This window comes from Australozyma saopauloensis, chromosome 1 (genome assembly GCF_035610405.1).
Source record: "Australozyma saopauloensis chromosome 1, complete sequence".
Classification (NCBI taxonomy): Eukaryota; Fungi; Ascomycota; class Pichiomycetes; order Serinales; family Metschnikowiaceae; genus Australozyma; species Australozyma saopauloensis.
The window spans coordinates 302,441-330,266 of NC_086131.1; the positions used below are offsets into that span (position 1 = coordinate 302,441).

At 43.3% G+C, this 27,826-nt stretch overlaps 15 protein-coding genes across 15 annotated transcripts; 10 read left to right on the forward strand and 5 right to left on the reverse strand.

The window, feature by feature from the left end:
* Positions 1 to 47: 47 nt before the first annotated feature.
* Positions 48 to 2,141, forward strand: PUMCH_000146 (uncharacterized protein; the record flags this gene model as incomplete). The annotated part of the gene is made up of 1 exon (XM_063019240.1): positions 48 to 2,141. One exon carries the CDS (start codon positions 48 to 50, stop codon positions 2,139 to 2,141), a length of 2,094 nt encoding a protein of 697 aa, XP_062875310.1.
* Positions 2,142 to 2,358: 217 nt separating this feature from the next.
* PUMCH_000147 (uncharacterized protein) lies at positions 2,359 to 3,927 on the forward strand (the record flags this gene model as incomplete). Its single annotated transcript, XM_063019241.1, has 1 exon — positions 2,359 to 3,927. One exon carries the CDS (start codon positions 2,359 to 2,361, stop codon positions 3,925 to 3,927), a length of 1,569 nt encoding a protein of 522 aa, XP_062875311.1.
* A 115-nt stretch (positions 3,928 to 4,042) lies between these two features.
* Positions 4,043 to 4,939, reverse strand: PUMCH_000148 (uncharacterized protein; the record flags this gene model as incomplete). Its single annotated transcript, XM_063019242.1, has 1 exon — positions 4,043 to 4,939. The coding sequence occupies one exon, from the start codon at positions 4,937 to 4,939 to the stop codon at positions 4,043 to 4,045; it is 897 nt and encodes a 298-aa protein (XP_062875312.1).
* Positions 4,940 to 5,222: 283 nt separating this feature from the next.
* Positions 5,223 to 5,942, forward strand: PUMCH_000149 (uncharacterized protein; the record flags this gene model as incomplete). Its single annotated transcript, XM_063019243.1, has 1 exon — positions 5,223 to 5,942. One exon carries the CDS (start codon positions 5,223 to 5,225, stop codon positions 5,940 to 5,942), a length of 720 nt encoding a protein of 239 aa, XP_062875313.1.
* A 329-nt stretch (positions 5,943 to 6,271) lies between these two features.
* Positions 6,272 to 7,561, forward strand: PUMCH_000150 (uncharacterized protein; the record flags this gene model as incomplete). Its single annotated transcript, XM_063019244.1, has 1 exon — positions 6,272 to 7,561. One exon carries the CDS (start codon positions 6,272 to 6,274, stop codon positions 7,559 to 7,561), a length of 1,290 nt encoding a protein of 429 aa, XP_062875314.1.
* A 776-nt stretch (positions 7,562 to 8,337) lies between these two features.
* On the forward strand, positions 8,338 to 9,420 carry PUMCH_000151 (uncharacterized protein; the record flags this gene model as incomplete). Its single annotated transcript, XM_063019245.1, has 1 exon — positions 8,338 to 9,420. One exon carries the CDS (start codon positions 8,338 to 8,340, stop codon positions 9,418 to 9,420), a length of 1,083 nt encoding a protein of 360 aa, XP_062875315.1.
* A 276-nt stretch (positions 9,421 to 9,696) lies between these two features.
* Positions 9,697 to 13,110, forward strand: PUMCH_000152 (uncharacterized protein; the record flags this gene model as incomplete). Its single annotated transcript, XM_063019246.1, has 1 exon — positions 9,697 to 13,110. The coding sequence occupies one exon, from the start codon at positions 9,697 to 9,699 to the stop codon at positions 13,108 to 13,110; it is 3,414 nt and encodes a 1,137-aa protein (XP_062875316.1).
* Positions 13,111 to 13,306: 196 nt separating this feature from the next.
* PUMCH_000153 (uncharacterized protein) lies at positions 13,307 to 14,092 on the reverse strand (the record flags this gene model as incomplete). The annotated part of the gene is made up of 1 exon (XM_063019247.1): positions 13,307 to 14,092. One exon carries the CDS (start codon positions 14,090 to 14,092, stop codon positions 13,307 to 13,309), a length of 786 nt encoding a protein of 261 aa, XP_062875317.1.
* A 478-nt stretch (positions 14,093 to 14,570) lies between these two features.
* Positions 14,571 to 15,620, forward strand: PUMCH_000154 (uncharacterized protein; the record flags this gene model as incomplete). The annotated part of the gene is made up of 1 exon (XM_063019248.1): positions 14,571 to 15,620. The coding sequence occupies one exon, from the start codon at positions 14,571 to 14,573 to the stop codon at positions 15,618 to 15,620; it is 1,050 nt and encodes a 349-aa protein (XP_062875318.1).
* A 137-nt stretch (positions 15,621 to 15,757) lies between these two features.
* PUMCH_000155 (uncharacterized protein) lies at positions 15,758 to 17,881 on the reverse strand (the record flags this gene model as incomplete). Its single annotated transcript, XM_063019249.1, has 1 exon — positions 15,758 to 17,881. One exon carries the CDS (start codon positions 17,879 to 17,881, stop codon positions 15,758 to 15,760), a length of 2,124 nt encoding a protein of 707 aa, XP_062875319.1.
* Positions 17,882 to 19,029: 1,148 nt separating this feature from the next.
* PUMCH_000156 (uncharacterized protein) lies at positions 19,030 to 20,319 on the reverse strand (the record flags this gene model as incomplete). Its single annotated transcript, XM_063019250.1, has 1 exon — positions 19,030 to 20,319. One exon carries the CDS (start codon positions 20,317 to 20,319, stop codon positions 19,030 to 19,032), a length of 1,290 nt encoding a protein of 429 aa, XP_062875320.1.
* A 903-nt stretch (positions 20,320 to 21,222) lies between these two features.
* On the forward strand, positions 21,223 to 22,779 carry PUMCH_000157 (uncharacterized protein; the record flags this gene model as incomplete). The annotated part of the gene is made up of 1 exon (XM_063019251.1): positions 21,223 to 22,779. The coding sequence occupies one exon, from the start codon at positions 21,223 to 21,225 to the stop codon at positions 22,777 to 22,779; it is 1,557 nt and encodes a 518-aa protein (XP_062875321.1).
* A 111-nt stretch (positions 22,780 to 22,890) lies between these two features.
* On the forward strand, positions 22,891 to 23,787 carry PUMCH_000158 (uncharacterized protein; the record flags this gene model as incomplete). Its single annotated transcript, XM_063019252.1, has 1 exon — positions 22,891 to 23,787. One exon carries the CDS (start codon positions 22,891 to 22,893, stop codon positions 23,785 to 23,787), a length of 897 nt encoding a protein of 298 aa, XP_062875322.1.
* A 94-nt stretch (positions 23,788 to 23,881) lies between these two features.
* PUMCH_000159 (uncharacterized protein) lies at positions 23,882 to 25,291 on the forward strand (the record flags this gene model as incomplete). The annotated part of the gene is made up of 1 exon (XM_063019253.1): positions 23,882 to 25,291. The coding sequence occupies one exon, from the start codon at positions 23,882 to 23,884 to the stop codon at positions 25,289 to 25,291; it is 1,410 nt and encodes a 469-aa protein (XP_062875323.1).
* A 98-nt stretch (positions 25,292 to 25,389) lies between these two features.
* PUMCH_000160 (uncharacterized protein) lies at positions 25,390 to 27,528 on the reverse strand (the record flags this gene model as incomplete). The annotated part of the gene is made up of 1 exon (XM_063019254.1): positions 25,390 to 27,528. The coding sequence occupies one exon, from the start codon at positions 27,526 to 27,528 to the stop codon at positions 25,390 to 25,392; it is 2,139 nt and encodes a 712-aa protein (XP_062875324.1).
* Positions 27,529 to 27,826: the final 298 nt, after the last annotated feature.

Below are 27,826 nucleotides of genomic sequence, written 5' to 3' on the forward strand. Positions count from 1 at the left end.
CATTTTCTTATCGCATTTTTCACGTCAAATAAGCACCTCTAAAGAGGATGGATTCCTTGAGATTATCAAACCTTTTAAATCTTCTCAAGTTTCCCGCTCATCCGGATTTAATTGTTAAAGATGCTTCTGTTCTCAATTGTGGGTGTTTGGTCTCTGAGTCACAATTCGTTCAATTAGAGACCAAGGAATGCCCAGTCTGCCTTGCCAATCCGGTGTCTATTCTAAAGGAAATACAGCCACTAAGAGAATTGTATGCGATTGTTCAACAAATCGAAAATGATAGCTCTTCTCGAATTAGAAGGGTCCTGTCGCTGAGACAACGAAACAGTAAGACGACTATAGAATTCAAACCCCAATCGACAGATGATATGGACTTGTTGGGCTTATTTTGCAAAATTGCGAAAGAAGATGCTGCAGAAGCTCAAAATGCCTTGGTAGATACCCGTTCAGTGTCTTTGAAAATACCTGCAGTGAAGGGTGCTTACTCGTATTCTCCAACCGACCAACCAATCCAATCCCTATCACAGAATCTTGATATTCCAAGCACACAACAAACCGCCCTCTCAAATCTGGCACATCAATATAACTTGGAGCACAACTTGTTGCTGGGTCTCAGTGAACAAGAGGAGTACAACTTTTCTCAATGTTTCCCATTCCACAGAAATGTCACCACCTTTGCAACGCAACAAACAAAATTTTCTTTCAGCTCAAGTGCCCTTAAACTGAAGAAATTTCTGTGCACTGCGGTTTTCACCACATTTGACCCTGTAGCCAACCGAGAGATTGCATATTTCGCATTGGTATCTGATAAGAGATGGGAGTTGTATAAGTATGTGACAACAAAGCCACAACTTCTAGCGTGCGGAAAACTGTCTGGTGAGTATGGCCCGAATCATGGCGAGATGAAAGCACCAAAATCCGAGGGGATTGTCGTAAAAAATGATTTCGGTGGTGCGAAAGTTGATAATGTCGAAGGAGATGATCTATCTGACAGATTAAAATCGTGGATACACCTTTATTGTTGCTTGTCAGAAAAATACCTTATTTTATCAGGAACAAAAGGTTTGGTGAGAGTGCTCAATGTCGATGCATCAGTGGGCCCGATCGGCCAGCCTGTTTACTCGTATTTGACCAACTTCCCAATAAGGTGCATATCATTGTCGCCTAACGATAAACTTGTGGCATGTGGAATAACTGCAAGAGAAAAGATATCTGGGAAGCAACAACCTTTCATTATCTTACACCAAATTGAGACCGACAAAAGCGGGCTGACCTCCGTAACACCAATTACAATAACTGTCCCATACAGGGATCCCTTGAAGATCATTAATTTCAATGCTTCATCAACTCATTTGCTTTGCTGCACCGTTTACGAAATGAGGTATTTTATTATCCGATTGAGAGGTGAAGAGGGATCCGACTATCGCCGTCCTCGTCTCATATTCTCAGATATGAGAGTTGCACGAAAGTCCAAAAAAAGAGATTCAGGTGAAGATGGATACACCGATCTCGATGTGGTATTCAACGACGAGGATGATGACCAAATGCTCGATAACGAGGGTATAACGGACATCAAATTCGGCAGGCCATACACAAATACCATGATTATCACCACATCATCCATGAAGAACCGCCCCACAATTATGCTCAAATTGAACGGTCCCGCTATTGATTCAAGAAAGACTGTGAGTGGGGACGGTACCTCTGAGGATCTAATGTTTGAGTTCAGCTCACAAGCGAGTCAGCAAGACGAAGATACTAACGCGAACACGAACATTGTTGATGCAGATGTGATCATGAAAATTCCCGAGATCGGGTCTACGATTTACGGAGTTGATCTATCACCTCGAGGAGATGGCATGGTCTTCGTTGATAAGCTGGGTAGAGTTCTACTTGTATCAACCACGGGCACAGAACAACTAAATATGATTAATCTGAGCTCTGTGCGTAAGAGTGTTGTGCAATTGGGAGAGGTGACTCCCGCATTACGGTCTACCGAAGCTGCCTCAGTAAAATTTTCAGCCCACGGCGGCAAAATTTTTGCTGTTGACCGTAAGGGTCTCTTTCAAGTGTTTGATTTTACGAAGGGTATTCCTGGCGAACATCCTGGCGTTTTTAAGTGCAAGATCATAAGTGTGTGAGACCCTTCATCGCATACAAACCCGCGATGCCCATCGTGATCACACATCAAGTCACTAGCTCTGACAGAATTATTCGTGATACTTGTGTAATCAACCGGGAGAAAAACAGAACTTCTCACGAAAACTCGACAAAAAAAAAGAATTGTTGATTACTCATCATGATCTGATCATTCGAGTAACTTGCCTGATATTTATTCATCATGGAGCCCATCCTTCCATGTGCACACCTCTCGGCATTCGCACTGTGGCTTTCACTAATTACTATAGAAATAACTTCTCTTCTCTTACTCTACTAATCGTCAAAATGCCTTTGTCTCCGCTTGTTGAAGATGCCTTGGACTTAATTGGAAACACTCCGTTGATTAAACTCAACAAGATTCCAGAAGCCTATGGCATCAAAGCTAATATCTACGCCAAGGTCGAACTTTTCAACTTGGGAGGTTCCATCAAGGACAGAATCGCCAAAAACATGGTTTTGGAGGCCGAGAAGACCGGCCGTATCAAGCCAGGTTACACTTTGATCGAGCCAACCTCTGGTAATACCGGTATTGGTTTGGCTTTGGTGGGTGCCATCAAGGGATACAGAACCATCATTACTCTTCCAGAGAAGATGTCCAACGAGAAGGTGTCTGTTTTGAAGGCATTGGGTGCCGAGATCATCAGAACTCCAACTGAGGCTGCTTGGGACTCTCCAGAGTCTCACATTGGCGTCGCCAAGAAGTTGGAGAAGGAGATCAAGAACTCCGTTATCTTGGATCAATACAGTAACGAGGCCAACCCTAACGCACACTACTACGGTACTGGTTTCGAGATTTGGGAACAAACCGAAGGTAAAGTTACCCACTTGGTTGCCGGTGCTGGTACAGGTGGTACTATCACTGGTATTTCCAAGTACTTGAAGGAGAAGAACCCAGAGATCAAGGTTGTTGGTGCCGACCCTAAGGGTTCGATCTTGGCCGTTCCAGAGTCTTTGAATGGCAGTGTTGACCCATACCTCGTGGAGGGTATTGGTTACGACTTCATCCCAGATGTTTTGGAGAGAAAGTGGGTTGACTCTTGGATCAAGACCGACGACGCCGAGTCCTTCAAATTGGCCAGAAAGGTCATCAGAGAGGAGGGAATTCTTGTCGGTGGTTCCTCTGGTTCCGCTTTGCAAGCTGCTTTGGAAGTTGCCAAGGACTTGACCGAGAACGACACTGTTGTCGTCGTCTTCCCAGATTCCATCAGATCTTACTTGTCTAAGTTCGCTGACGATGAGTGGATGACCACTAACGGTTTTGAGGTCGAAGACACCTCCAAGAACGGCTCTAAGAGTGACGACTTCTTGTCCAACAAGACTATCAGAGATTTGGTTGCTGGAAAGCCACCAGTTGTGACTGTTACCTTGGCTGACACTGTTGGTAAGACCTTCGAGTTGTTGCAAAGCAACGGCTTCGACCAATTGCCAGTATTGAGTCTGTCCGGTAACTTGATTGGTTTGATCACCTTGTCAAAGATCTTGAAGTCCTTGTCAACCAAAAAGGTCCAATTGACCAACTCCATTAGATCCGTCTTCTTGGACTTCAGAAAGTTGGCTGACTTTGAGAAGTCCTTCTCTATTGACAAGGCCTCTGGTTTCACCAAGAAGTCTTACCAGGCCATTACCTTGGACACTCCATTGTCCTTGTTGAACAAGTTCTTCGAAACCCACTCGAACGCTATCATTACCGACGAAGACTTGAAGCCAGTGCAAATCGTCACCAAGGTTGACCTTTTGTCATACATGACCAAGCAGACCACTCTTTAAGTTTAAGACTTTTTATTAATACATATCTACGCAGGGATTTTTCCGCTTGTATAACCCCTTCCCCAGTCTATCCCTGACTTACCAGCGAAAAAAAAGTATATACACACAAAATCTACTATGAGAACTTCCATCTATTTCCACAGTTCTCACAGGTACAGAATGTGGTCAAAGGCTCATCCGCGGAACGTGTTTGCATCTGGTAGTAACTGACCTTCTTATGCTTACATTTACCACAGGTGAATCTATCGGTCACTGCTCTCTTCTCCGTGGCGCCCTGGGCGTCAAAAAGATTCTGCTTGTTCAATTTCTCGATTTCTTGTTTCAAAGCTTCCGGAGCCATCTCGTTAGGCGTCATCTTAGTGAAAGCTTGAGGTGTAATGGTTCCTTCCAACAATCTACCTCTCAACTCTGGGTTTCTTTTGTTTCTGAGGTTCATGGTGAAGGTTCTAAGCTTATTTCTGTAGCTGTCATTGACTTGAGAGTACTCTGCTTTGTAGACCTCTGTCTCAATCTCTTTGGCAACGTTGAGGATTTTCTTGCTGTCATCATCTCTCTCTATGGCTAAAGCAGTGTACAAGGCAGACAAGGACCCGTTACGTGTTGTGTTTTCGTAGATGGCGGTGTTGACACCGTCGGTCTTTGGATTTCTAGGGCCATTGTGGAATTTGCTATTTGTGGAGCCAGCCTCTGGTCTTTTGGAGTCTGCACCAACAGAAGCAGGAGAAGCAGAGGAAGCAGGTGCAGCAGGTGCATTTTCTTTCAGTTTCTTCATGGACTTTTCGCTTTGAACAACCTCCTTCCACTTCCTGATCATCTTCTTGACAAGATTGCTGATCTCGCTGCTAGAGTTTGATCTGTACTTGTTGACAGCGACACCAACCTTTGTTTCTCGCAAAAGCTTCTCTGAGGGCTGGACGCCGTCGTTTAATATGTTTAAGAGTTTCAAGATGGTTTCATTATCCGTACTTTTCTCGAGATTTGACACTGTAGACTTGATTTCCTTGACGTCCATTTCGGAGATGATGTAGTGTGCTTGAAGACTACATGAAAAATATCAGTAGATAGTGGAGTACAGTTGAAAATTGCAAGAACCATAATCATATAAAATAGTGGCTGAATTTCAAATTTACTCCTCAATTGATTTTTTTTCTCCAAAGAATTTTTTTTATTTTTTGGATCCAGCTCATTTTGAGAATCATCAACTTGTCGTTGTACTTATCACTACTCTCGAAACTATTCGGCTTCTATAAAACACAGTCTCTTCAAATTTAGTCGCTCACAAATCAATTAAAGCAATGAGCGAAGACAAAGATAGAATCGTATACATCAGCAGCTTGCCCTTTGACTATTCGGAAGAGCAGGTTGCGGAAATCGCCAAGTCAGTCGGCCCAATTTCAGATTTGAAGCTCATTTTCGACTCAGCGACAGGAAGATCGAAAGGATCTGCTTACGTTCAATACGCAGACCATGAAACCGCCCTCTCGGCTGTGCGTAATCTCAATAACGCCAATGTCGGCACCAGATACATACGATGTTCTCTCGCCAGTGACAGCGATGCGTACGATCCAGTTCCCGAGTTTTCGAGCCACAGCAAATTGCCTCCGTTGCCGCTCGGCATCCAGGTCCATCCCTCTCAAAATCCACAGCAAGTCATCGCGTATCTTCTATCTACGCTCGATCTGCAGAAGGCCTCCGAGTTATTGAAGGAGGCCAGAACTATGAGCTTGGAGAATCCACAGCTTATGAAAAAGCTACTAGACCAGTACCCACAGCTATCACATGCATTGGTTGAGACCAGTATGATGATCAATGTGGCCACAAGCAGCCAGATAGAGTTGTGTCTCAATCGCCAACAACCAGAATTGGACTATATGACACCGGATCATGTGGATTTGCTTGTTTCGGTAAACAAAATGAGCGAAGAAGAACTTGCTGCTCTTGATGAAGACCAAGTGAAGATGATTAAGGACATCAAGAACGAGATCAGCAAGGGCTCGTATGGAATTATTGACTAAATACTCCTTGAATGACCAGATACGAATGGATTTCTGTAACTGTACATAATTCAAAGTAGGTTTTTTGTCCAAAGCCAGAACTTATAAACAGACAAATTGTATTCTTTCGATCTCCAGTGTGTAGCCAAATATTGGTGTCTCTTAAATCTAATTCAACCGTTTCTTTCTCGAAAACTTCTACTGATCAAAATAAATAAAATACAGGATTAAGACTCTCATTTTTGAGCGAAGCAAATATATTATGTGCCTATTCGGTGTTTTTGTTTCACTGATTGACCTCACTACTACATCCCCAGGCTTCGCACTAGTATCTAACTCTCCATTCCACAATGCAAAGAGGAAATCAAGACTTCGACCTAGCGAACCAAACAATCATCTATTTGGGACTGATTCCTTTTGAGTGGAATGAAGAAAATCTCAAGGCCGTGGTTTGTAGTCTCGGCACAGTCTTGGATATCCATTTCAGTATGGACCATGTTGGTAAAAACAAAGGATATGCATTCATAGAGTATCAGACACCTCAACAAGCCAAAAATGCTATTGCTGTCTTACTACAGAGTCAATTCAAAAACCCCATGACTGGATACTTCCGTAGGTTCAAAGCTGATCTTTCAAAGGAACCAAACAAGAACTCACATATCACCAACAGGCCGCTGATTATACCCAACATGAACGCGATGCCTCAAGGAATGCAGTTTCCTCCCGACTTTGTTCCTCAAATAACAGCAACAGCTCCTCCACCACCAAGCCAAAACCAATACAGTCAACAAGCTCCAGAACCCTACAACCAAGCAGCCCAAAGACCAAGTAATATGAATACTTCTGCTCAAGCGCCTCCACCACCACCGCCAAATAAGGCAATGTTGTCTGAGCTGGGGATTCCCGAGAAATTTCTCAAGGCAACAGAGGCTCTTCCAATTCCAGTGAAACTTCCGTTCGCAACTCCAGATAAGATCAGCGAGACATTATCACTGCTTCCACCAGCAGAACTCATTCAATTGCTAGCCAACTTAAAGGCTATTTTGGCAAGTGGCGACATGACCCGTGCCGCTGACGTCTTTCAATTGTCACCACAGCTTGCAACTGCTGCTACCCAGGCCCTTTTGCTTATGGGCTTCATTGATGAAGGCGTCATCCAGGATACGATGAAATCAGGCGGAGCATTGCCAACTGCAGCTCAACCAATCAGCCAGCCGCCAAACAACTTCCAGAACAAGCCCTATGGCCAGGAGCTGTACGGTGCTCCCCCACCAATGAACCAAAGTGGCCCACAGTCATTCAATAGAACTGGGTATGGAAACTATCCACAGCAGAATTACCCACAACAGGGCCCACCTCCTCAGAATCACCGGCCTCAAAGTGGCTACAGCAGAGGGTACAATCAGCCTCCAACAGGTATGCAAAATGGAAATCAGTCCGCGCCACTACCCCCTCCAAGTTCTCAGTCTCAAGGTAGATGGCCAAATTTGCCACCTTCGGCGCAAATGAAGCTCGCTAACTTGGCTCCGAACGAGGCGCAAGTGATTGCCGAAGTCTTACTGATGCCCATGGAACAAATAAACCAATTGGCGCCTGATCGTCAAAATGTCATCATGACTTTACGTCAACAATACATGTAATTGACCGGGGAGAACAGAGTTTAGTAGAAATTATCATTCATTAGCCGTGATACTTGTTATGTGAATCTCGTTTGTAAATGAGTTCTCACAATTCATTTGTCAGTTTTGTCTCATGAATTGTAGCGATTAATATCAAAAGTCTGTTTAATGAGCTCCAACGATCGAATTTTGATTCCGTCTCATGCATGAAGTCTAATTGAGCAGATCCATTCAGATCGCATCAACTTCCATGCAGTGAGGTACTGTTCATCGTATCTAGTGAAAGGCTTCGAATAAGCAAATCGTTGAGCCGTGAAAATAAACGATCACAGAACACCAATATTTCTAGTCTTCTAAATAATAATAAAAACAAAGCTTCTTTTTTCCAGCAAGGGCTGCGAACTCGTTCTTTTGTGTAGACGCCCTTTCACCCTTCGGTCCATCTGCGCGGGTTCTGTATGACGGCTCAACGGTTAAGTGTGGAGAACCTCATGCTAAATGACACAAACATGACCCGAGATGGGGCGAACTTTAGCCGACGCCCGAAATACAAAGACAGGCAAATCTCGCCTTGATCCAAATTCATAATACCCTTTTTTTGAAAATCCTTCCAATCTCATATTTTTTTTGACCTCTGGTTTGGAGCCTCGACCTCGCTGCTACTCCGTGGAGAATTTGGTCCAACCTCCTTATCACGTGGCCCATCTCTACAGTTGAGCCATCCATCATATGCCAATTAACACTAAGGCGACAAATTCGTTTTTCTCAGTTGGCACCAGGCCAGAAGTCCATTTGTAATGGCAGCCCAAAGCCATATTCTAAAATATGTTCACCAGCATGCTCTCCAGTACCTGGCTGAGAGTCTAGGCCAGAGTGATTCTATTGCAGTGCCCAACAGTACCAAAAAAGCACTGCTATCAGCGTTGTTTCCCCTAAATCAGTGCACAAATATTCAACTTCGCGACACGAAAAAGTCATGTCGTGACGGAATTGAGCATTCGATGCTACAAACACATTCTCAGGGCGTTCATTGCGAAGAACACAATGATCTATTGGAGGAAAGCGGCAATTCAAGCCCTCTCAGTTTTCTTCTGAACGATTCACTAGACCACTTTGAAAGCCTAAGCCTTACTTCTTACAATTCTTCTACGAACTCCATTCTATTGAAGGAATCTGCTCTATCGAATCAACAATCGCTACTTCAGACAGTTAACGACGTCTTCATGTCTCTCCTAAAGAAAAAGTGCAATATCAGCTCCAAAGATTCTGTCGATGATACCATAGCTGTCGCCGTCACTTACGGCACGAATTTGTTTTTGCAGCAGTTCTCCTCGTCCTCCACTCATGAATTGTGCCTTGATATTTTGGCGGCCAAGGAGAATGGCGAGTTGAGCGAGTATCTCCATTTTACTCTAGAAGAGCTCTTTGAGAAGTACGAGTTTTTGGCCTTCGACCGGTTTTGTGACGCTATTGTAGATAGCATGAGCTGCAAATTAGATGCTGCGCAGACACCCGAACAACCAGAGTATTTCAACCTATTTAAAGACATATGGACTTTTGACCCGGATTCTTTCCTATATTTGAGTCTTTCAGATGTCCTTTCATTCTACCCTGCTCGAAGTTCTGACAGTGCAAGCTCCGATGATGCCATAATACAATACGAAGAATCAGCGGTCCACATGAACATTGTTTCGTGCTATCATTCACTACGGAGAGAATTCCTTCAAACGCCTCCGGTGACAAAGTTTGACATCGGGAAAGATTTGAAGCAGCTTGAAGTGCTACTAGTCACCGGCATCGGGTATCATTTGCGAGGAGCAAGCAAAGAAGCGATCAAACCACAAAGAACCAAACTGAAGTCACTAAGATTTGATCTTTGAGACTTGCATAAATCTGCATCATTTTTTTTAACTCATATCACGACCCGGATTGCTAGCTCCCGACGAGAATAGGGATTCACTTCATTAATGAGTCAATCTCACCTACGGTTGAGCCCAAATCTGGAAAATAAATGAAATACAATTCACCCGAATAAGGGAATTATTCTATAAATATATTCGATTTCATTTTCTTTATTTCATGCATTATCTCTTTTTCCCCACTTTTCACTGCATCTACTCAAACAGATTCGGCTGCAAGATTAATAAACACTGACAATGAGCCCTCAACCGGGCGACTCTCCACTTCCGTCAGAAGGCCCAGCCACGAAAAAGAAAAAAAGAATAGTTGGTGTGTTTCCCTGTCCCAACTGCTCGAAAACATTTACCAGAGCCGATCATTTGTCTCGTCACTTCCTCAATCACAAACCAAAAGAAGTCTATGTGTGCGAATACGAATTGACTGGATACGTGGGTCAGCCTCGAAAGTGCGGGAAAACGTTTGTTCGAAAGGACTTGAGAGCTAGGCACTATAGGCGACATTTGGCAGAGGCAGAAAAATCAGACGATCCTTCAGCCAAACTGGCGTCATCAAAGAGTATTGATTCAAAATTTGAGACACCAAAGATCGAGCACGATACACCTAGTGCTACACAAAACAGTCCTTTTTCATTTTCGCATAAATCCGACACACCTACAACACAGCGTGTACCACATCCAGATTCAAACCTCAGTCAGAGCGAGCAAACTATTTTGCCGGACCAGAATGTTCTTGCCCACACTAGCGTTGTTTCACAATACGTACCACCTGGTGCTGAAATTTCTGCTCCAGAATTGTCACAGAATCATAGCGCACCAGGTTTCAATACCCTATCGCATGAATCCATGACAAGATCAGGTGTCATGAATACCACACCTCATGACCCAAGCTCACATTATCCTATGACGACGAATCAGGAGAGGCTCAACGATTTCCAGTATCCATTAGCACCACAACATCCTGCTGCTAGCCAACGAGACTCTTTCAGAGCTGCCAGTACCGTTCCTTACTCTGAAGGCGATATAATATCTTGGCTTTTCACTGACAACAGTTTGAATACAGGCTTATATCAAACCGGAGGAGTCAACTTGGCCGCGGACCAGATTGGGCACGGCCAAGAGATTACCGACTACCAAAACCATACTCAAATTCCGAGTGAACAACAGATACCTGTTGGAATAAAAACAGAGCCGTCTGAGAATTTCCAATTGGAGAATCAAGTCACTCCACATTTTCAGCACCCTTATGCGCCAAATCAAAGCGACCACACCATTCCTTACATCCCCCCTACAAGACAAATGCCGGGACCTGAATTGAAAGGATCCCCAAATTCTTGGCCTTCGCCATTCTACCCAGCACCAAAAGATCTGCTTTACAATAATGGTCTACAAGATCTAAATTATTTCTTCAACAATGACAATCCATTAGAGGATCTTCTAAATACTTCTCCGCGTGATTCTCTTAGCATCATGGGTCTCATACCTTCCACTGTCTCTTCAACATCTCCTTCGCAGTCTAACGATTCAAACACACCAAGATCGCTCACTGATGCAGCGACTAGAGAAGCTACAATGGATTTGTTTGAAATGAACGCTAGATCGATTACATCGGAGCTCAACACTCAGAAAAACAAACAAATTTATGTTGACAGAAAAATTCTCTCGAAGTTATTTGACCAAATACCCTCTTTGGATGAAGTGTATATCCGGTCTCTTTTCCCCGACTATCAGGGCCTGACTCTCGGTGATAGGTTTTGTTTCTTTCTACAGTGCTACTGGGATACATTTCAGCCAAAATTTTCTATTCTACACCGTCCTAGCTTCTGTACCGAAACAGCTGAGCCACTTCTATTGCTAGCAATGATTTGCGTCGGGAGTATGTATTCGGCATGCTCAACAAGGTATTCTGAGCAGCAAAGGAAATGCCCTGAACTCAAGTTTTGTATGTACATATTGCAGCCACTCCGGTTTACACTTTTCCAACACCATCAGTTCAAATCCCCTGTCAGAGTGTGGATTCTACAAACTTTGAATTTGCTTGAATGGTGTGAGAAAAACTATCTTCTGAGAGAGATGCATGAGCGTGCCCATATACATCATGGTACGACTGTTCAGCTTCTACGAAGATCACCATTTTTAGGAGGGAACCCTGCAGTTGCGAATAAGGCTGCTAACTCTGCCAGTGATACCGCTACAAGTGGAGGTGAAGACGAACACTCAGATGGAGTGAGTGATCTGGAGGACCAAATGAGCTCAGACCAAACAACATTCAACAAATGGGTTGAATCCGAGTCAATGAAAAGAATCACATTCATGACATTTTACTTAGACATCATGGATTACATTAAATTTCGCCACAATCCCCAAATTCCTTTTTTCCAACTTCAGCTTCTCAATCTACCTTGCGACGAGGAACAGCTATGGAATAACGAAGAAATAAATGGCTCGTTTCAGAAAGTTGTCAAACGCCAGAGAAAGTTACAGCGATCATCAAATCTACTAAATCGAGGTGTGAAAGACGAACCAAACAGAATAAGACCAGGTATGAATTTCCTCAGTGCAATGAAACGAATTCTCAAATCACAAAGAGAGAAAGTATCTTTTGTCAAGACTAGTGTGTTTGTGAAAAACATTTTATTAGGTGGCATAGCCTCTTTGATGCACCTGATGCAACAATCGGAATTTCAAAACAGTTTCACTGCTTTGGTTTCTCCAGCTGACAAGACTAGAAACTCAGTTTGGAAAGCAATTCTTGTAAAAGCATTAGACAATTGCGAGGCGGATTTGTTCCCAACACATTCTACACTGAGTAATGAATCATGCTTTCGAGCCGATAGTCTGCGCTGTAAGTTTCCAATGTATCACTTGTTGCAAATCATTGGATTGTCAGACATAAACCACTATGATATAGCCATTTTTGGTGGTTCTCCTAAGAATATGAGTGTCGACGCAACAAGCAAAGATCAACAGCTTGTTCAAAGAAAGCTTCATTCCATATGGAATGCATCACATTGGTTAAAGACCTCAAATGATGTCGCCAATGTCAGAAGTGTTATTCATTGCTATTGGCTATTGTGGAAGGTAATGCTTGCTCCGATGGATGATAATGGAAAAGTGAATGACCAGCAATGGGCACGAACTTGGCAGATTGAGTTCGACTTCTTCGACATCATGTATCCGTTGAGTGTTTCTATGCTAGTCCTCTGGTGTTATACCTTTGCCACTTATGGCCCAGAGTCAAGGATCTTTTCGGTAAAAACTGAAAATTGGGCAGTTCAAGACTTTAGAGACTATAATAAGTTGACGTCATTGAGTACAGAGAACGGGTATCAGTATTTGGCAAGGCTAAGAAACGAGCTTGTTCAGGCAACCAAGGCGAGTCCTACATCGAAACATCACGTTCTTCATCAACGGTCTTCCTCAAGAGCGATAGCTCTCGAAGAGGTAATGAAATCGTACTGTGAGAAATTACCAATTTTGACTGACCAAAAAAATATCAGCGGCTTATGTTTTCTAGTCGGCACAACTCTTCTTAAAAGTCAATGGGAAGTCATACGAGAAAACGCAAAATTGATCATTAATTGCGGATTGAGATCAATCGGCAAGGAAAACGTACATTGTACAGACTTATTTGACAATGAATTTGATAATTAATGATACACGAATACATAAAATTAACACTGGGCTTTTCTTATCAAATAGGGATTGACCTTGTAGACTCGATTTTGTTAAAAAATATATCAATTGTTAATGCTAAAACGAATAAAGGATTGTCTGTAGACAAATTAATCCTTTATGATAAAGACCCCTAAACAATGCTCAGAACTAAAGAAATGAATGCTCGAATGATTTAAACCAACAAAACAGCGTTGACACAACCGTCTCTGTCTGGCTCATTGGTAATCTGGGCGTACTTACCCCAAACAACCTTACCACCAGCAGTCACCAAACCCAACTCAGAGACGTTGACCTCAATGATGGTACCCTTGGTCAAAACACCAAGTTGAGTGTACATTGGAGATTGAGGGTTCTTCTTGACACCAAGAATAGGCAAGAACACCGTAACACCCAATTCTGGGTGGGTGACATTGGCCTTTTTCTGTCTCAATGCAGAAGGTCTGATGATTCTCTCCATCTTAACTGGTCTACGTGTGAAACCCTCTCCAACGAAAGTGTGTTTTGTGATCATTCTCTTCCAAGACTTAGTCTTAGACTTACCAGTCTTAACAACTTTGAACATCTCCTCTTCAGAAATACCTCTAACCTTAGGCAAAGGAACAGAGAATTTATCTGCCTTCTCCATTCTCTTCTGCTTAATACTGGAGGAGATGGCCTTAGCAGTGTTGTTGGTTTGACGGTCCAACAAATAGGTTGGAAGAGCCTCGCCGCTGTCCTCCATAGGAGTGGATGGACCTTTAACCTTAGACTCTTGATGGGCCTTGATTTTCTTCTTCATTGCCACCTTTTCGCTGTAACGCTTCTTAGCGAATTGCTTTCCTCTCCAACCCTTCAAGGTTTGAGCATCCTTAGCCACTCTGTGGCCCTCTCTGGCCTCTCTCTTTCTCTTTCTCTCCTCGTGATCGAGTCTACGACCATGTTGTTTTATGTGCTGCTCAATGTACTCGTTTTGAGGCATGTTGAATGTAGAGTTACTTAGGGCATCTTAGAAAATTAAAGCGATGAGGATGAGATGGGGTAAGACCCGTACACCATAATTTGGCATCGATTATTAGGAACTCAATCCAAACCACCATACGACGACAGTATGAATTAAACAAGCAATGAAAGCAAATGATATTCTTCTCTAATTAAAGATTTACTTTTTTTGTCTGTAGTTTGGCTCATGCAGTTTTAGAGAAAGATTGTTCTAGCTCTGTAAGCCTCGTGTCTGGGGCAAACTCTTCTGTCAAGCTAAAAATTTAGAATCATTCTATGGCTTTATTGATTACGAGGTCCATGTCTCCAAAATTTCTTATAACATTAATGTCACTTTCATGCTTGTATTTATTGCACACTTCCACATCCAAGTGCGCGATGACCATCTCAAAATAATTCGCACACTATCTCACCAACTGTAACTATAATAAAACCAAGATCCTCGTCATCAATACAAAATGTCGGAGCAATCTCTAGATGAATTAATCAAGGGGATCACTCAGTCCCTCTCCCAAACACAGGATGCCCTTAACTCCACGCTGACCAGGTACATAGACGAAGCAGAGATGCTCCTTCCGCCAATTATCAAGCAGATCCTAGAGAAAGGTAGCGGAGAGATTGAAGGCATGTCACTTCTTTCCTTGAAAAGTAATTCTCTTTTATCGTATGTCAATAACTTGGCTATCGTCATCCTAGCTCACTTGTCAAGATTGCAACAAGAAGGCACAGAAGAGCTGAAAAACAGTGCCGTGAAGAACATCATTGAACAAAGAGTCACCTTAGAAAAGGGAGTCAAGCCTTTAGAAAAGAAACTCTCCTATCAGCTAGATAAAATGGTAAGATCATTCCACCGGATGGAAGAGGAGTCTAGCAAGTTGGAACAGAAGGTGAATGAGCAGCAAGAAGCCAGAGCTAACGGTGAGGAAGACGGTTCTTCTGGATCTGACTCTTCTGATTCCGATTCCGACTCTGATGATGAAGATGCGCTCTCATACCGCCCAGATGCTGCTGCTTTGGCTAAGATGGCTCCACCAACGAAGAAGAAGCTGACTCAATCGGCAGCAGACTCTGAATCTAAGGAGAAATATAAGCCTCCTAAGATTTCCGCTGTGGCTCCACCTTCTGCCAACTTCAGCGAAAAGGCCGGACCTAAGAACCAGACAAGAAAATTGCAGAGTATGGAAGAGTATTTGGCAGAGGCCTCCGATTTGCCACAGGCTGAGAGCTCAATTGGCTCAACCATTGTGGACAAGGGAAGAGGTGGTGTAAAGACCAACAGAGAAAAACAAAAGGAACAAGAGATCCAACGTTACGAAGAGAGCAATTTCACCAGATTGCCCAGCACTGCAACCAAAAAATCTTTCAAGCAGAAGATGGCCGAAAGAGTCAATAATTTTGCAGGTGAAGATTGGTCTATGTTTAACTCTAACAGAGATATGAGAGACGGAACTAGCCGGAAAAGAAAGGCTGCGTCTGCTTGGGATAGAGCTAAGAGAAAACAGAATTGATGGAACTAGTCTACGCTTTAATGGATGCTTTTTGACATATATAATGTAAATTCAAGATTTTTTTTTCTTTTCCGGTAAGGTAGATACAAAGCTGACAGATAAAAATAAATGGGTAATGCAGTATTGAGACATGGAAATCACCAAGGGCTTGCCAAGTTGATAGCATTATAGGAGGCACTTCGGCCATGACTCTTGTGTAAATTTTGCCCAGGAACACTATGATTTGGTTTGTAGTTCGTGCCAAAGGTTGGACCGTTGAGACTCAAATTGGATGTTGATGAAACAAGGTTCTCATTATCGACAAACGAAGGAGTTCTGGATTTTGCTATAGTCTCAAGAGGAAGGATTGTTCCTTGGTCACAGCTTGAAATTTGGTTCCCGATAGTGTTGTAGGGTACACTGTTTAAGCCTCTTGAAACAATTGGAGAAGTGACATGATAATCGGGAGAAAAAGTGGTTGTTCCGGGTACATATGAAGAAGAAATAGACTCGAGAGGGCGAGTCTGAGCGGTAGCCTTGTTCATGGGCAATGCATTTTGAATGAAATTGGAATGAGAATGAGTTGGACCTGTAAATTGTGAATTCATCATATTCTGGCCATAGTGTGGCTGCGCACGATAATTGAAATTATTTCTGGCAGTGACGTCCAAAAGCGGATATGTGCGAAGATGAGGACCATGTAAGCTTCCAGTGTTGAAGTTTCGTGCACCAGTCATCTCATTCTTACTCGAGTATCCATAGCTATGATGATTGTATGGTCTTCCTAAGAATTGGTTTGCCTGCGGTGGAGCGGATCTTCTATGCGTGTAAGGATTTGGGTTTCCGTTCAAGATTGTCGCAATCTTTGATTGGATTCGTTTCCCGAAGGATGAGACAATTTTGCAATTTGCAAACCACCTTCTGATTACCTGAGACTGGAGCAGACCAGAATTTTGTTGTCCCAAATGTTCATTTCCGAGCAAGATTTGCAATCCAGGCATAATCTGTTGCGTTCCGTCTGGTAGTTCAGTGATGTAGGTGACTTTTGTGTTGATGAGAACATCAATCAAAGTTTGGGCCACATAATTTCCATACGGATCGTTGATGAACTTGTTGATATCAGCTGTCAAGATCAGGGCGATGATTGTGAATTTCAACTCGGAGAACTCTCGTCTCACCGGCTCATTTGTGTAGCAATTTTTCATCAATTTTTCAATGACGTTCGAAGAGAACTTCAAATTGCACAATTCAGACACTCCAATTCTCATGAGGTTTTGGAAAAGCCGGCAATCCACCTCAATGGAGTTGATAGAAATGAGATATTGTAAGACATAGTTTCCGAACTGATCATTGACAAGTCTTGCAAAGGTATCGTAGTGCAAAATAGAGTCTGCGAAGGCAGTGAGTTGATTAGCGTTGACATGATTCAAGCATTTTTGCAACACGCAACAGCCATGTTTGTGTGTGGCGACTACCAACAAGTTGCCAATTATTGAGTCATAAATGAATTGACATTTTTCCGGGGGATACTTGTTGAGAATCTTCTGTATGACGTGATTTCCATTCAAATCCTTGATGAGCTCAATAATGTAGGGAGTCAATCCCTTCATGAGGTAGGCCAATTGTAAGTCGGTGTTCATTTTCTCAATGATCTTCTGCAAAGCACGGGTTCCATGTTGGTTCACCGAGATCAGGTAGAGCTCAGTGCTCAAAGTTTCCATGATGAAATCCAAATCAGCCTCCGTACAGTATTCGGTGAGTCTTTGGACCAAGTAGTTGCCGAAGGGATCCATGATCAACTCGCAAAACAGGTCCAGAACCTCCGTGAAGATGATTCTAAAATTGGCCTTCCGGGTCTGGGAATTCGTGACGATACTCTGATCTATGCGTTTTTGTAAGAAGCGGCATCCATACTGATCCTTGGCCAAACGTGGGATCTCTTGCACCAACTGCGACAAGGGGATCTTGGCAATTGAGGCCAAATACTCCTTGTCGAACTTGGCAGAGTTGTAGTGGGAGTTCCACGAAGACAACGACTCCAGCTCTCCCAGTGAGAGCTGGTCATTTGGCAACTGTCGAGGGTGGTCGCCCAAGTTGAACAGGGGCAACACCACACCAGTGTTCAATTTGTGCGAGTCCCAAAGATACGATTTTGTGGCAGCGGCCACGGGAGGGGGCGTAGTAGGCTCCGAAAGAGACAGAATGGAGTGAACAGATAAATTGTGGGAGTGGGACCTCGGGTGAGGTTTTGGGTCCGAGACCCCATAGTGGCCCAGGGACATTTGAAGGGGTTGTTCTAAGAAAAGAGAGGCGAAGAGAACTTTAGCAAAAAGCTCCTGGGATAAAAAAAAGCCAGGTTTCCGGGTGCGTCGAGGACCTTGGTGGCAAACGATGGGATGTTCTTTGTCTCCCTACACTCTGACACAAGGCAGATCAAAGAGCAGATCTAGGTACTGGAGAAGGTGCTAATAGAAAGAACAGAAGGACGACTATTGGACGCTGACGAATTAGAGTGTGGATATACTTCAAAGCACACGGCGCAGCGGACTCAAGAACAGATCACCTAGGCTAATTCACACTATCGACTGTTCAGGAAAAACCACTGTCCTGCTGTGGAATTTCCTCGCTGGGTGACACAGTCCGTTATACCAGTAGCTGCGAAGGGCAGATAGCACCCACAGGCACTGTGCACTAGGCCCCGTAGAGACAGGACGCTTGTACAGGGCAGAGAAGCAAAGACAATGCGGTTGGGCCGAGCGGATGTGCGAGTCTAGAATTGGCCGAAGGGGGAGGAAACTACGGGACGGAGTGTGAAAAACTAGCGGCGGTTGGTTCTAATTATATGTTTATATAAAATGTCTATTATTACTTGCCATGGGGGGGGGGGGGGGGTTCTGGTGACTTGAACGGTCTCGTTTCCTGTCCTATTTTTGGCAGGCTCGGTGTACGGGTAGGGCTTGTCATGTAGGCCATTGGGGCAATTGGGTCCAATCCTGTCTGCGTCGGATACTTAGGAGTGGCGGTTCTAGGGGCGCGGGTTTAGTGTTGGTTTAACGGTGGTAGTGAGGTTGTAGGTTGTTATTATTGTTTCTGTTGGCGGTGTTTAATTGTCCGGTTGGGCAAGAGACTGCCGTAGAAACGTGTGTGGACGATGGCATTGTTCAGCTCTTTTGGGTTGAGACAAAACTTTCTGTTTTATTGCATTTTTTTTCTTTCTTTCTGGTGTCTGCCCATTTTGCACTTCGTAATTTTCCCATTGTCTGTTGACGTCGTATGTGATCATTCATCGGTGCCTGTGGGATCATCTCACATTCCGGTGCGCATTGTCATTTTGCTGACGAATGCGAGTCAGGTTCGCTATCCAAAATACGAGCACAATTTGTTTTCTATGAAAGGCTCACTGCGGATTTTATCACCCGCAGGATCTAATTTATTTGTGTGTTCGTTTGACTCGACCAGCGCGAACAACAGAATTAAACACCTCTTCGTAGAATATAAACTCCTCCCTATTGAAAGCACTCTTTAGTCTTCGGTTCACCCTGGCTTGAATCTTTTGCCTCGAAATGGCCTTGTTTTCCTCTGCCTCTTGTGTACTCATAAAATCTCCCACCATGTACCCTGGAGGCGACAGGTACTTGTCCATGATTTGGGACCGAACCCATTCGTCGTCATCGTCGTCATTTTCAGAAGCTTTGGTGTCCATTGTATCGGCCCATTTCGGACCAGCGGGTTTAGCTCCAAAACCTGCTTCTTTAAAAAAGTCCTGATACCTTTGCTCCTGTGTCTTTGTCATCACTCCGAGGTTTGTGTTAAGTTTTTTTGACGGGCGCCATTCTGGATTAGGAATAAAGTCATCCAAAGCCCATGGCTTCTCTGTGATTGGATTTTTCGTCAAATCAAATTGGTAATCTTTCTCTTCGAGTTTGAGCCGATAGTATGTGCGGAGAAACTCGATACGCTGAAGGGAAGTGTAGTTACTGGGGTAGTTCGGCTCGTCAATTGGATTCGGCCCGTCATCGTAGGTGCTATTGATCTTTAAAGGCTCGAACTCATCTTGAGAGTCAGCAACAATGTCCTCGGATTCCAAAGTGGAGTCATCTGAATTGATCTCTGGAGAGTGCTCTCTTTTCTTCGTTTTAGCAAAATCAAAATCTTTCTTTGGCAGACTGCTGGCATCAGAGTATTGAGTTGGGAGCATATTAAATTGAGAGCTAGTAATTTCACGAGGCGAAGTTTTCTTTGTGGGTGACTTGAAAACTACATTATTTCCTTTACCCTGTGAATCATCATTGACTTTAATTGGACTTGAGAATATAGGAGAATCCTTTTTGCTATTGGATCGCCTTTCTTGAGGTGGCTTCATGCTCGTGGAAGTAGTCAATCGCAATGAGGGCTCTACAGACTCACGAGGTCGTTGCTTGGCTAAAGAGGCAGATTTCGCTGCCTCTGATCGCTGCAATTTGGCGATTCGTTCCTCAAAAGCTTCAAGCTTTGACTCCAATACACTTACTTGTTGTTTTAATTTTGAGTTTTCATCCCGAAGTAGTTGATTTTTGGCCTTGAATGCTCGTAGCTTATCATTGAACTCTGCGATGAGCTTAGCTCGGAAATCTTGGGTAATATCTGGACTAAAAGAGACACCCTCGACCAGACGTAGAATGTGACCCAATTCCTGCTGGACTTTCGCCACAGAATGCTTGATTTGAGCGGCGTTGTCCATAAATATGTATACTAATAACGCGTTGAATATACGTGGGGAGAATCGATCCGGTGTATAAGCACTAAGCCAAACACATGAAATGGCTGCAAAACAAAAGAAATACTACTGCATACTAAATGTTTTGTTAATATGCAAGTTGTATGCAAACTTCGCAGCCTCTTGTCCAACTGGTGAACCTAAGATGAATTGGCTGTGAAACCAATTTGTACTAAAACTAGTTGCACCTTTTCTTATATTTTTCGAGAAAAAAAGAATCCAACAGGTAGAGATTCAGGTGAAAGATTAATCTTTGATTTATAAAAACGATTCATCTTTACAGCCAACAGTTTGTCTTCTTGTCCAAATGACAAGTACCTGAAGTCGTAACAAGATGTGAGCTCATCGTGTCTTGATTTTTTGCCATGAATCAGAAGTTTTCGTGCAAATCCTTTTATGTGATGCCTGCATTTTTCTACGCGAAGTAAAGTCTAGCATTATTTTATAAAAAACTGTGATGAAGGCAAATCGCACTGATTTGCTTGATAGAACTACCACCATGAGAATAATACATTCAATTGAACGGACATGGCAATGTACTTACTGCTCGGAAAAAAGAAACGATCTTCTTTAAAGTGTCTCATCAATCTCATCATACTAAGCATTTCTTTTTTTATATGATTAAGTATAGTATACTACACTTGACTACTAATACCTCATCAGGTAATCAGAGTAGGGCAAGATATCAAGTTTGGGAGACAACAGCAGCGAGAATTGACTTCGGGCTATAAATTGAGTCCTATTTTTTGCAATGAAGATTTCTCCCAACTTCTTTTATTTCGCTATCCTCGAATCGAGATACAACAGGCTCCTGCATGTCTCGCATTTTTTGTCTACCATATTTCAGACTTCACCAACTACATCGAAATGAACGGAGCTGCCCAAACGTCGGGTTTCAGCTTTGGTTCCAATACTCAAGCAGGCACCACCGGTTTTGGTTCCTCCACTGGCGGCTTAGGATCCTCAGGCACGTCCACTGGCATGTTTGGTAACCAAACACAGAAACCAGGAGGCTTGTTTGGCAATGCATCGGGTACGCCAGCCTCCACTGGTGGAGGTCTTTTTGGCAACTCTGGAAACTCCAATTCCGGCGGCTCTTCTGCTTTTGGATCCAATGGCACATCCGGCCTCATTGGCCAAAACCCTCTCGCAAACAATACAAACGCAGCCTCGCCATTTGGCGCAAACAAACCTGCTGCAACTGGTTCCGGTATGTTTGGAAACACAAACACCGCTCCTTCTGCCAGTTCCGGCTTGTTTGGAAACACTGCGTCCACTGCTTCCAAACCTACAGGTTTGTTTGGTAGCGCTGCCCCTGCTAGTTCAACATCGACTGGAATGTTTGGCGCCACAAACAACAACACTGCTGCTCCTAGCGGTGGCCTATTTAACAATAATAATGCGGCTGCTCCCGCTGCTTCAGGGGGTTTGTTTGGTGGTAACAATACCTCCTCAGCAACTGGTGGCCTCTTCTCAAATGCAAACAATGCTCCTAAGCCAGCAACTGGCGGTTTGTTTGGAGGAAATTCGGCTCCAGCTACTGGTGGCTTGTTTGGTCAGCAAAATGCAGCTTCATCCTCAACTACCACTGGAGGTCTTTTAGGTCAGAATAAACCTCTCTTTGGTGGAAGTAGTTCAACTCAGCCACTGGGCTCGCTTTTTGGCGGTACCAACACAAACTCCGCCAACACTGGTGGCCTCTTTGGATCATCACAAGCTACTCAAAGCGGTGGCTTGTTTGGAGGAAACAATGCCGGAACAAGTTCATTGTTTGGCGGACAAATGCAACAGCAGCAGCAGCAGCAGCAGCAACAACAACAGCAACAGCAATCTCAAGGTCCACAGCTAACAGCAATGACTAGATTCGGGGATCTTCCGCCTGGCTTGAAACAAGAGTTGACTCAACTTGATGCTTACATCGACCAGCAACATCTCATAGCAAAAACACTCAAGGGGGACCTAAACAAGCATGACTCATTAATTCGCTCTATTCCAAACGATGTGAATTTCTTACATTCAAAACTCTCATCGATCAACCAAGCACTCCGGTTCGACGCAGAGCACCTAAAGTCTCTCAAGACTGTCAACGACGAGCTCACCAATGATATCTCGAACATAATGCATCTTATTGTACAGCTCTCCACACCCGGTACGAAGCTTTCTTCCTCATTCCAGCTTCACGAGTTCTTTGCAAAGAAGGTGAAGAAGTACAAGGAGACCATGGACTGCTACGAGGCAGTCGTTAACGACAGTGTGGCTGCGATCTCCGGTTTGGAAAAGACATATGCGGATGATTCCAGCAACATTTCTAATATAGTGGATGTTGTTAGAAACCAATATCAGCTTTTTATGGAGCTTTGTGAGGTCGTTGCACAAGTTCACAATGAGTTGGCAAGAACTCACCCAGATCTAGACAGAAAATGAGCGCAGTCTCTACTAATTCCTAGTATTGTAGTGTAATATATATATAGGCATATGCCAGATGATATACTTGATTAATGTAAATTGCAGTTGTGACGCCTTATTACCCCAAGTATGGCATGCACATTAACTGATACTATGTCTTCTAGAATCGATTATTTATCCAAATACCTACTGACGTCTGATACAGACAAGCTGAAGAAGAAAAAGAAAAAGAGATCGCACCACAAACTATCGGATCAAAATGACACTAGCGACTCTACAGCCGTTGTTGTAGGCACTGTTCCTCTTCCTACCACTCATATAGAAGAAACCACCCCTCTACGACCAGAATTAGAGGATCCAGAAAATGAGGATGCGCCGATTGTTCTACAACCAAAGAGTTCATCTAAGGCCAACAAAGGTTTTAGGCGCATTGATAATGGAATGGTTGTTTCTAACACGAATGACTCTACAGAATCTGCCAATAATGCATCTAAAAGCAATACAGACACCACGAACCAACTTCTAGAACAAGGAGAAACTATCTACAGAGACAAGAGTGGACGGATTATAGATATTGAAGGCAAAAGGGCCGAGATGGCTGACAAGGCTGCCAAAGCAGAACAAGAGGCGAAACAGCTTCAAGAAAATCTCAATACAGGAGACATAGACAAATTGAAGAATGTTTCAGACGAATACAAATTAAGTAATGCAACCAGATTTGATGTCGCGAAATCAAGTGAAGAGTATGTATCTCTTATGAAGGGAAAGGAACAATTCGATGATCCGCTACTGGCTTTCTCTCAAAAAGAAGAGAAGGTAGAGGTTTCCAGTACAGGACGTCCAACCTACGACAAAGGGATTCAGCCTGTGAACAGATTTAATATCTCTGCTGGTCACTTTTGGGATGGTATTGATCGGTCAAATGGATTCGAGCAGAGGCTCGTTACGAAGAGAAATGATCTTAAAATCAATTCGTTGGTTGAAAAGAATTCGAAGGAAAGCTACACGGAATACGACTACGAGTAGGCCTTTGCTCTTTCCTTGCTAGAACTGAAAAGGGTAATAATCTATAGATCAATTTTATTCCGAGACATCAGCTAGTCCAAAATTAATAAATCAAATGAAATTTTTTGAGATATGGTTATTCGTACGTAATTCTAAGAGATGGCCTACCTTTAAAGAAGCTGAGGCCATACCCTACAACGTAATGCCAACACCGGAGCTCCCAGGGTTTTACTACGATGAGGAGAAGAAAAAATACTTTCGAATAGTCAACGGAGACCAAAGAATCAACTCTTCCTATCACAACAACACGATCAGAGCTGAAAACCGTTCGCGGGAGTTTCTGAAAATCATCTCATTGAAGCGACAGAGACGGGCAGAAGACCCATACGAATTGAGTCGAGAATTTCAGAAACGTTCCGTTTGCTTTGATCTTAGCGAAAAGCTCTTGCAAATCAGATTAGGGCTACAGTCTCCTCTCTTACTACCTCAATCCCAACTCGAACATGCTCTCCGCCATCTACCTTTAAAGAAGATTAAAGATGGGGCAATATGGGAAGGACTTAATGAAAACGAGGTCTTTATTTCTGAAGGACTGACAATATTCCTTACTGATGTATCCTCTCTTCGAGATAAGGAGATCCTTCGACGAATGCCTTTAGGAGTACATCACATCTCTCCAAACACTACGGATTCAAGACCTATAAGAGATGTTCAGAGCAATGGCGAATTTGTGCTATGTCGTAATGACGAGCTCTCTTCTCTTCTGCGATGGCAATGCGTTCGTGGCCGTTACCGGTTTGAGAACGTCACTGCAAGGCTAATAGCAGTCTTGAAGAGCAAGCTTCCTCGTAATTCGATAGATTTCGAGCATGATAAAGTCTTCTTGGGCCTGTTCCATGAAGATACTTTGCATCTTCTTTTGGGGGGAGAGTATCTTGTCAATTTTGACTTGGCCACTTTCACCGTGGTAGATATACACAGAGTGCCATTTTTTAGCAATGATAACTATTTGCACTATGCTCAATTGAAGCAAGTTGGACAATACGTTTGCCTCAATTTAGTCACAGGCCTATTTGTTTTTGATTCGATTCAAAAACAATTCGCCAGAACGAGGTTCAAACAAGTCATATATGCCTACTTCTGTCGGCCCTTTGTCATTGAAAGACCATCAGGCCATATTCAGACTGTGTTACGTATTGATGTTGTCACTCAAAGTGAAATTCGCACTGTCGATTTCGACTCTAAAATCATCAATATCAAGAATTCTGGCTCTCCGATCAGCATTCATAATGGTAACGAGGTGAAACCTCTCATTCAAAGTCTTGATGGGATGCTAGTTGTGGAAGAGTCGAGGGAGAATCTTTTTATTGTAAATTACAAAACATCAGTTCAAGAGCGTCTCAAACTTAAAACAGGATTGTGTCGCAGGCGGGTCCTGATGCCACGGCTTGAGTGTTTGGGAGGCGTTTATTATATTTGCCAGAGTGATGGGACTTATGCATTCAAAGAGATGGATATGAAGTAGTTCCATCATTCTACAGCTTGAGGACATAGATAATAATACATATAGTGTATTTTAGGGCGTTAGGGACATCATTGGCACATAAGTGTGTCTATATACTTCTATTTTTTAACGTAAGTTTTGTAGGCACCGTAGTCAAAGTTACCAAATTTGTAGTCGATATCCATCAATAACTTGACGGCATCTGCAGAACGGTAAACGTAGTCTGCTGGCAAAGTGATCAATGCATTTGATAAAGGCTTTTTATCAGCTTGCTTGAATTGGTCTCCGTTCAAGTAGAACACCCTGGGGTCGGTGTTGTACACTTGGTCATTTGTCAAATTGTAAACACCTGGGTATCCACTGATAGCCTTGAAGTTGGATTCTCTAGTATTTGGAGGATGCAAAGGAAACAATCTTTGCAAAAGCTCGTAAGAAGCCAAAGTGAAACCAAATTGAGGAGAAGATCTAAAAACTCTGGCAATCGAACCCTTGAAAAATGCAGAGATTCCCTCCTCTTTCAAAATATGGCTGAAAGCATGAGCAATGCCTCTATACTTGACATCACCCTTCTTTGCCTCAACCTGTAATCTGGTCTTGATAACGTCGGCTGGAGTAGTAAAGAATGCAGCAGGGGCACCAGCCATAGCACCAGATACCAATAGTTGCCAGGTACTGAGAGAGTGTTTCTTAGTTGGGTCGTGAGGATCAAAATTGAACAAATGAAGTTTGATGTTAGCGTATGTTGGGAAGTAGATTGCAGAAAATGGAACATCTCTCAACAAACAAGCGCTGGCACCCTTATACAAACCTTTGAGTCCCAACTGCTTGATGATTTGGCCTGCAGTCAATCTCTTGTGTGGAATCTCACCGGGGCTCAAGCTCTTGGAGGTAGCACCACCCTGCATTTGCAATCTAATCTTGACAATTTCCAAAGGATTAGTGAAAATGACTTGACAACCACCAGCTGTGGATCCCGCAAGAATTTCCCATGGCATGGTAATGGAGCCATCGTCATTGGTACCAATACGACGAATCAAATCATTCACAGTCAATTTGATAGCTTTTTCAGGTGCGACACCAACCAATTGTGCACCCAAACCGGAGTACAAACCCTTCAAACCCTCCAGTTTGATGATTTTTCTGAAACAATCCAAAGAGTTGTCATAAAGGGCTTTGTGCTTCTGTGCCTGCATTCTTGTTTTCACCAAATCGATAGGGTACACTGCGGTAGCACCCACGCATCCGGCGATGGACCCCAAGAAAAACGAATACAATGAGTCAAAGATAGGCCACAAGGAGAAGTTATCGTCCTTCACTGGCTGGGCAGCTGGATGCTCGAACATGGAATATAAAGTTGGAACATTGTTGAGGTAGTTTGGGTTCAAGAAGGAGATCAATTCTCTTCTGGGGATCGACTCCTCGTTCCGGTCGATTAAAAAGAACAACATGTCCAATTCTGGGGTGGTGATAGGACGGAAGTTGGATGATTTAAGCAAGTGGTGGTTCAAGTGGTCGTGTAAATCCTTTTTGTTGATCAAAATATCGGACTTATCCTTCTGAGTTGGTGGGGTATTAGCGATAACTTCGTTAATCAAATCCACTTTGTTCAAGCAGTTGTACACCATCAAAACATTTGCCAACGTGAACTGATCCTTATTGAAAAACTCAGGTAAAGTGTTCAAGTTCTTCTTCAACTTGATGGACAACTTGTGTCCCAAGTTAGTCGAGAGAAGATGGGTCATGTCATCTTTACTGATGACAGCGGATCTACCCGAGAGAACTTCAAATCCACCAATCAACTTGGTCATTGGCAAGTTGTTGATCAAGGAGATGAAGTCCAAGAAGTCGATCTCACCATTTGGAGCAAAGAAGCGTTCCAAATAAGCCCAATTCAACTTTCTACTCTTCATATGGTATTCTGGGTCGATTGATTTGTTCAACTTGTTGAGTGCCTCGACACATGCAGCATATGAAACCTTCTTATCGCCGTCACCAATCAACTGGAACACAACTTTGAAGACACCATCGGTGTCAGTCAAGTTGCCGAGAAAGGAAACGAAATCTTTCTCATTGACGTAGCCCTTCTTGTCTTTGTCGGCCATGAGGTAGAGTAACGCGTAGGCTTCCTTGGGCAAGTCGCTTGGAAAAGGCGACAACAACGAAGTGAAGCTTGGCAACGAGAGAAATTTCTCATTGGTTTCATTGTTGACCAGAGCGAACTGGCCAAACAATTCGCTGGCTTTTAGATCAGTGGACATAGTGAAAAATATCCATGCACGAGCTTCTCAACAAAATGAGGGAGCTGGAAGCAAATAAATTAAGGATCTTCGAAATGAATAGACAGCAATATGCTAGTATATGCCTGATTTGTCTATGCAGCTATTTTCTTTTGTGTTTGGTTCCAACGGAAGAAAATCAAAATAAATAGTAAGAGTTTTTCGGCTGGCACTGAAATTGCAGTGAGCCCTTTAGTGTGCACTCGCCGACTCCGCAAAAACAGCCCCGATCAGGGAATCCAGCCAAATGACAGCACTCAAAACCTGGGGAAATTCGTAT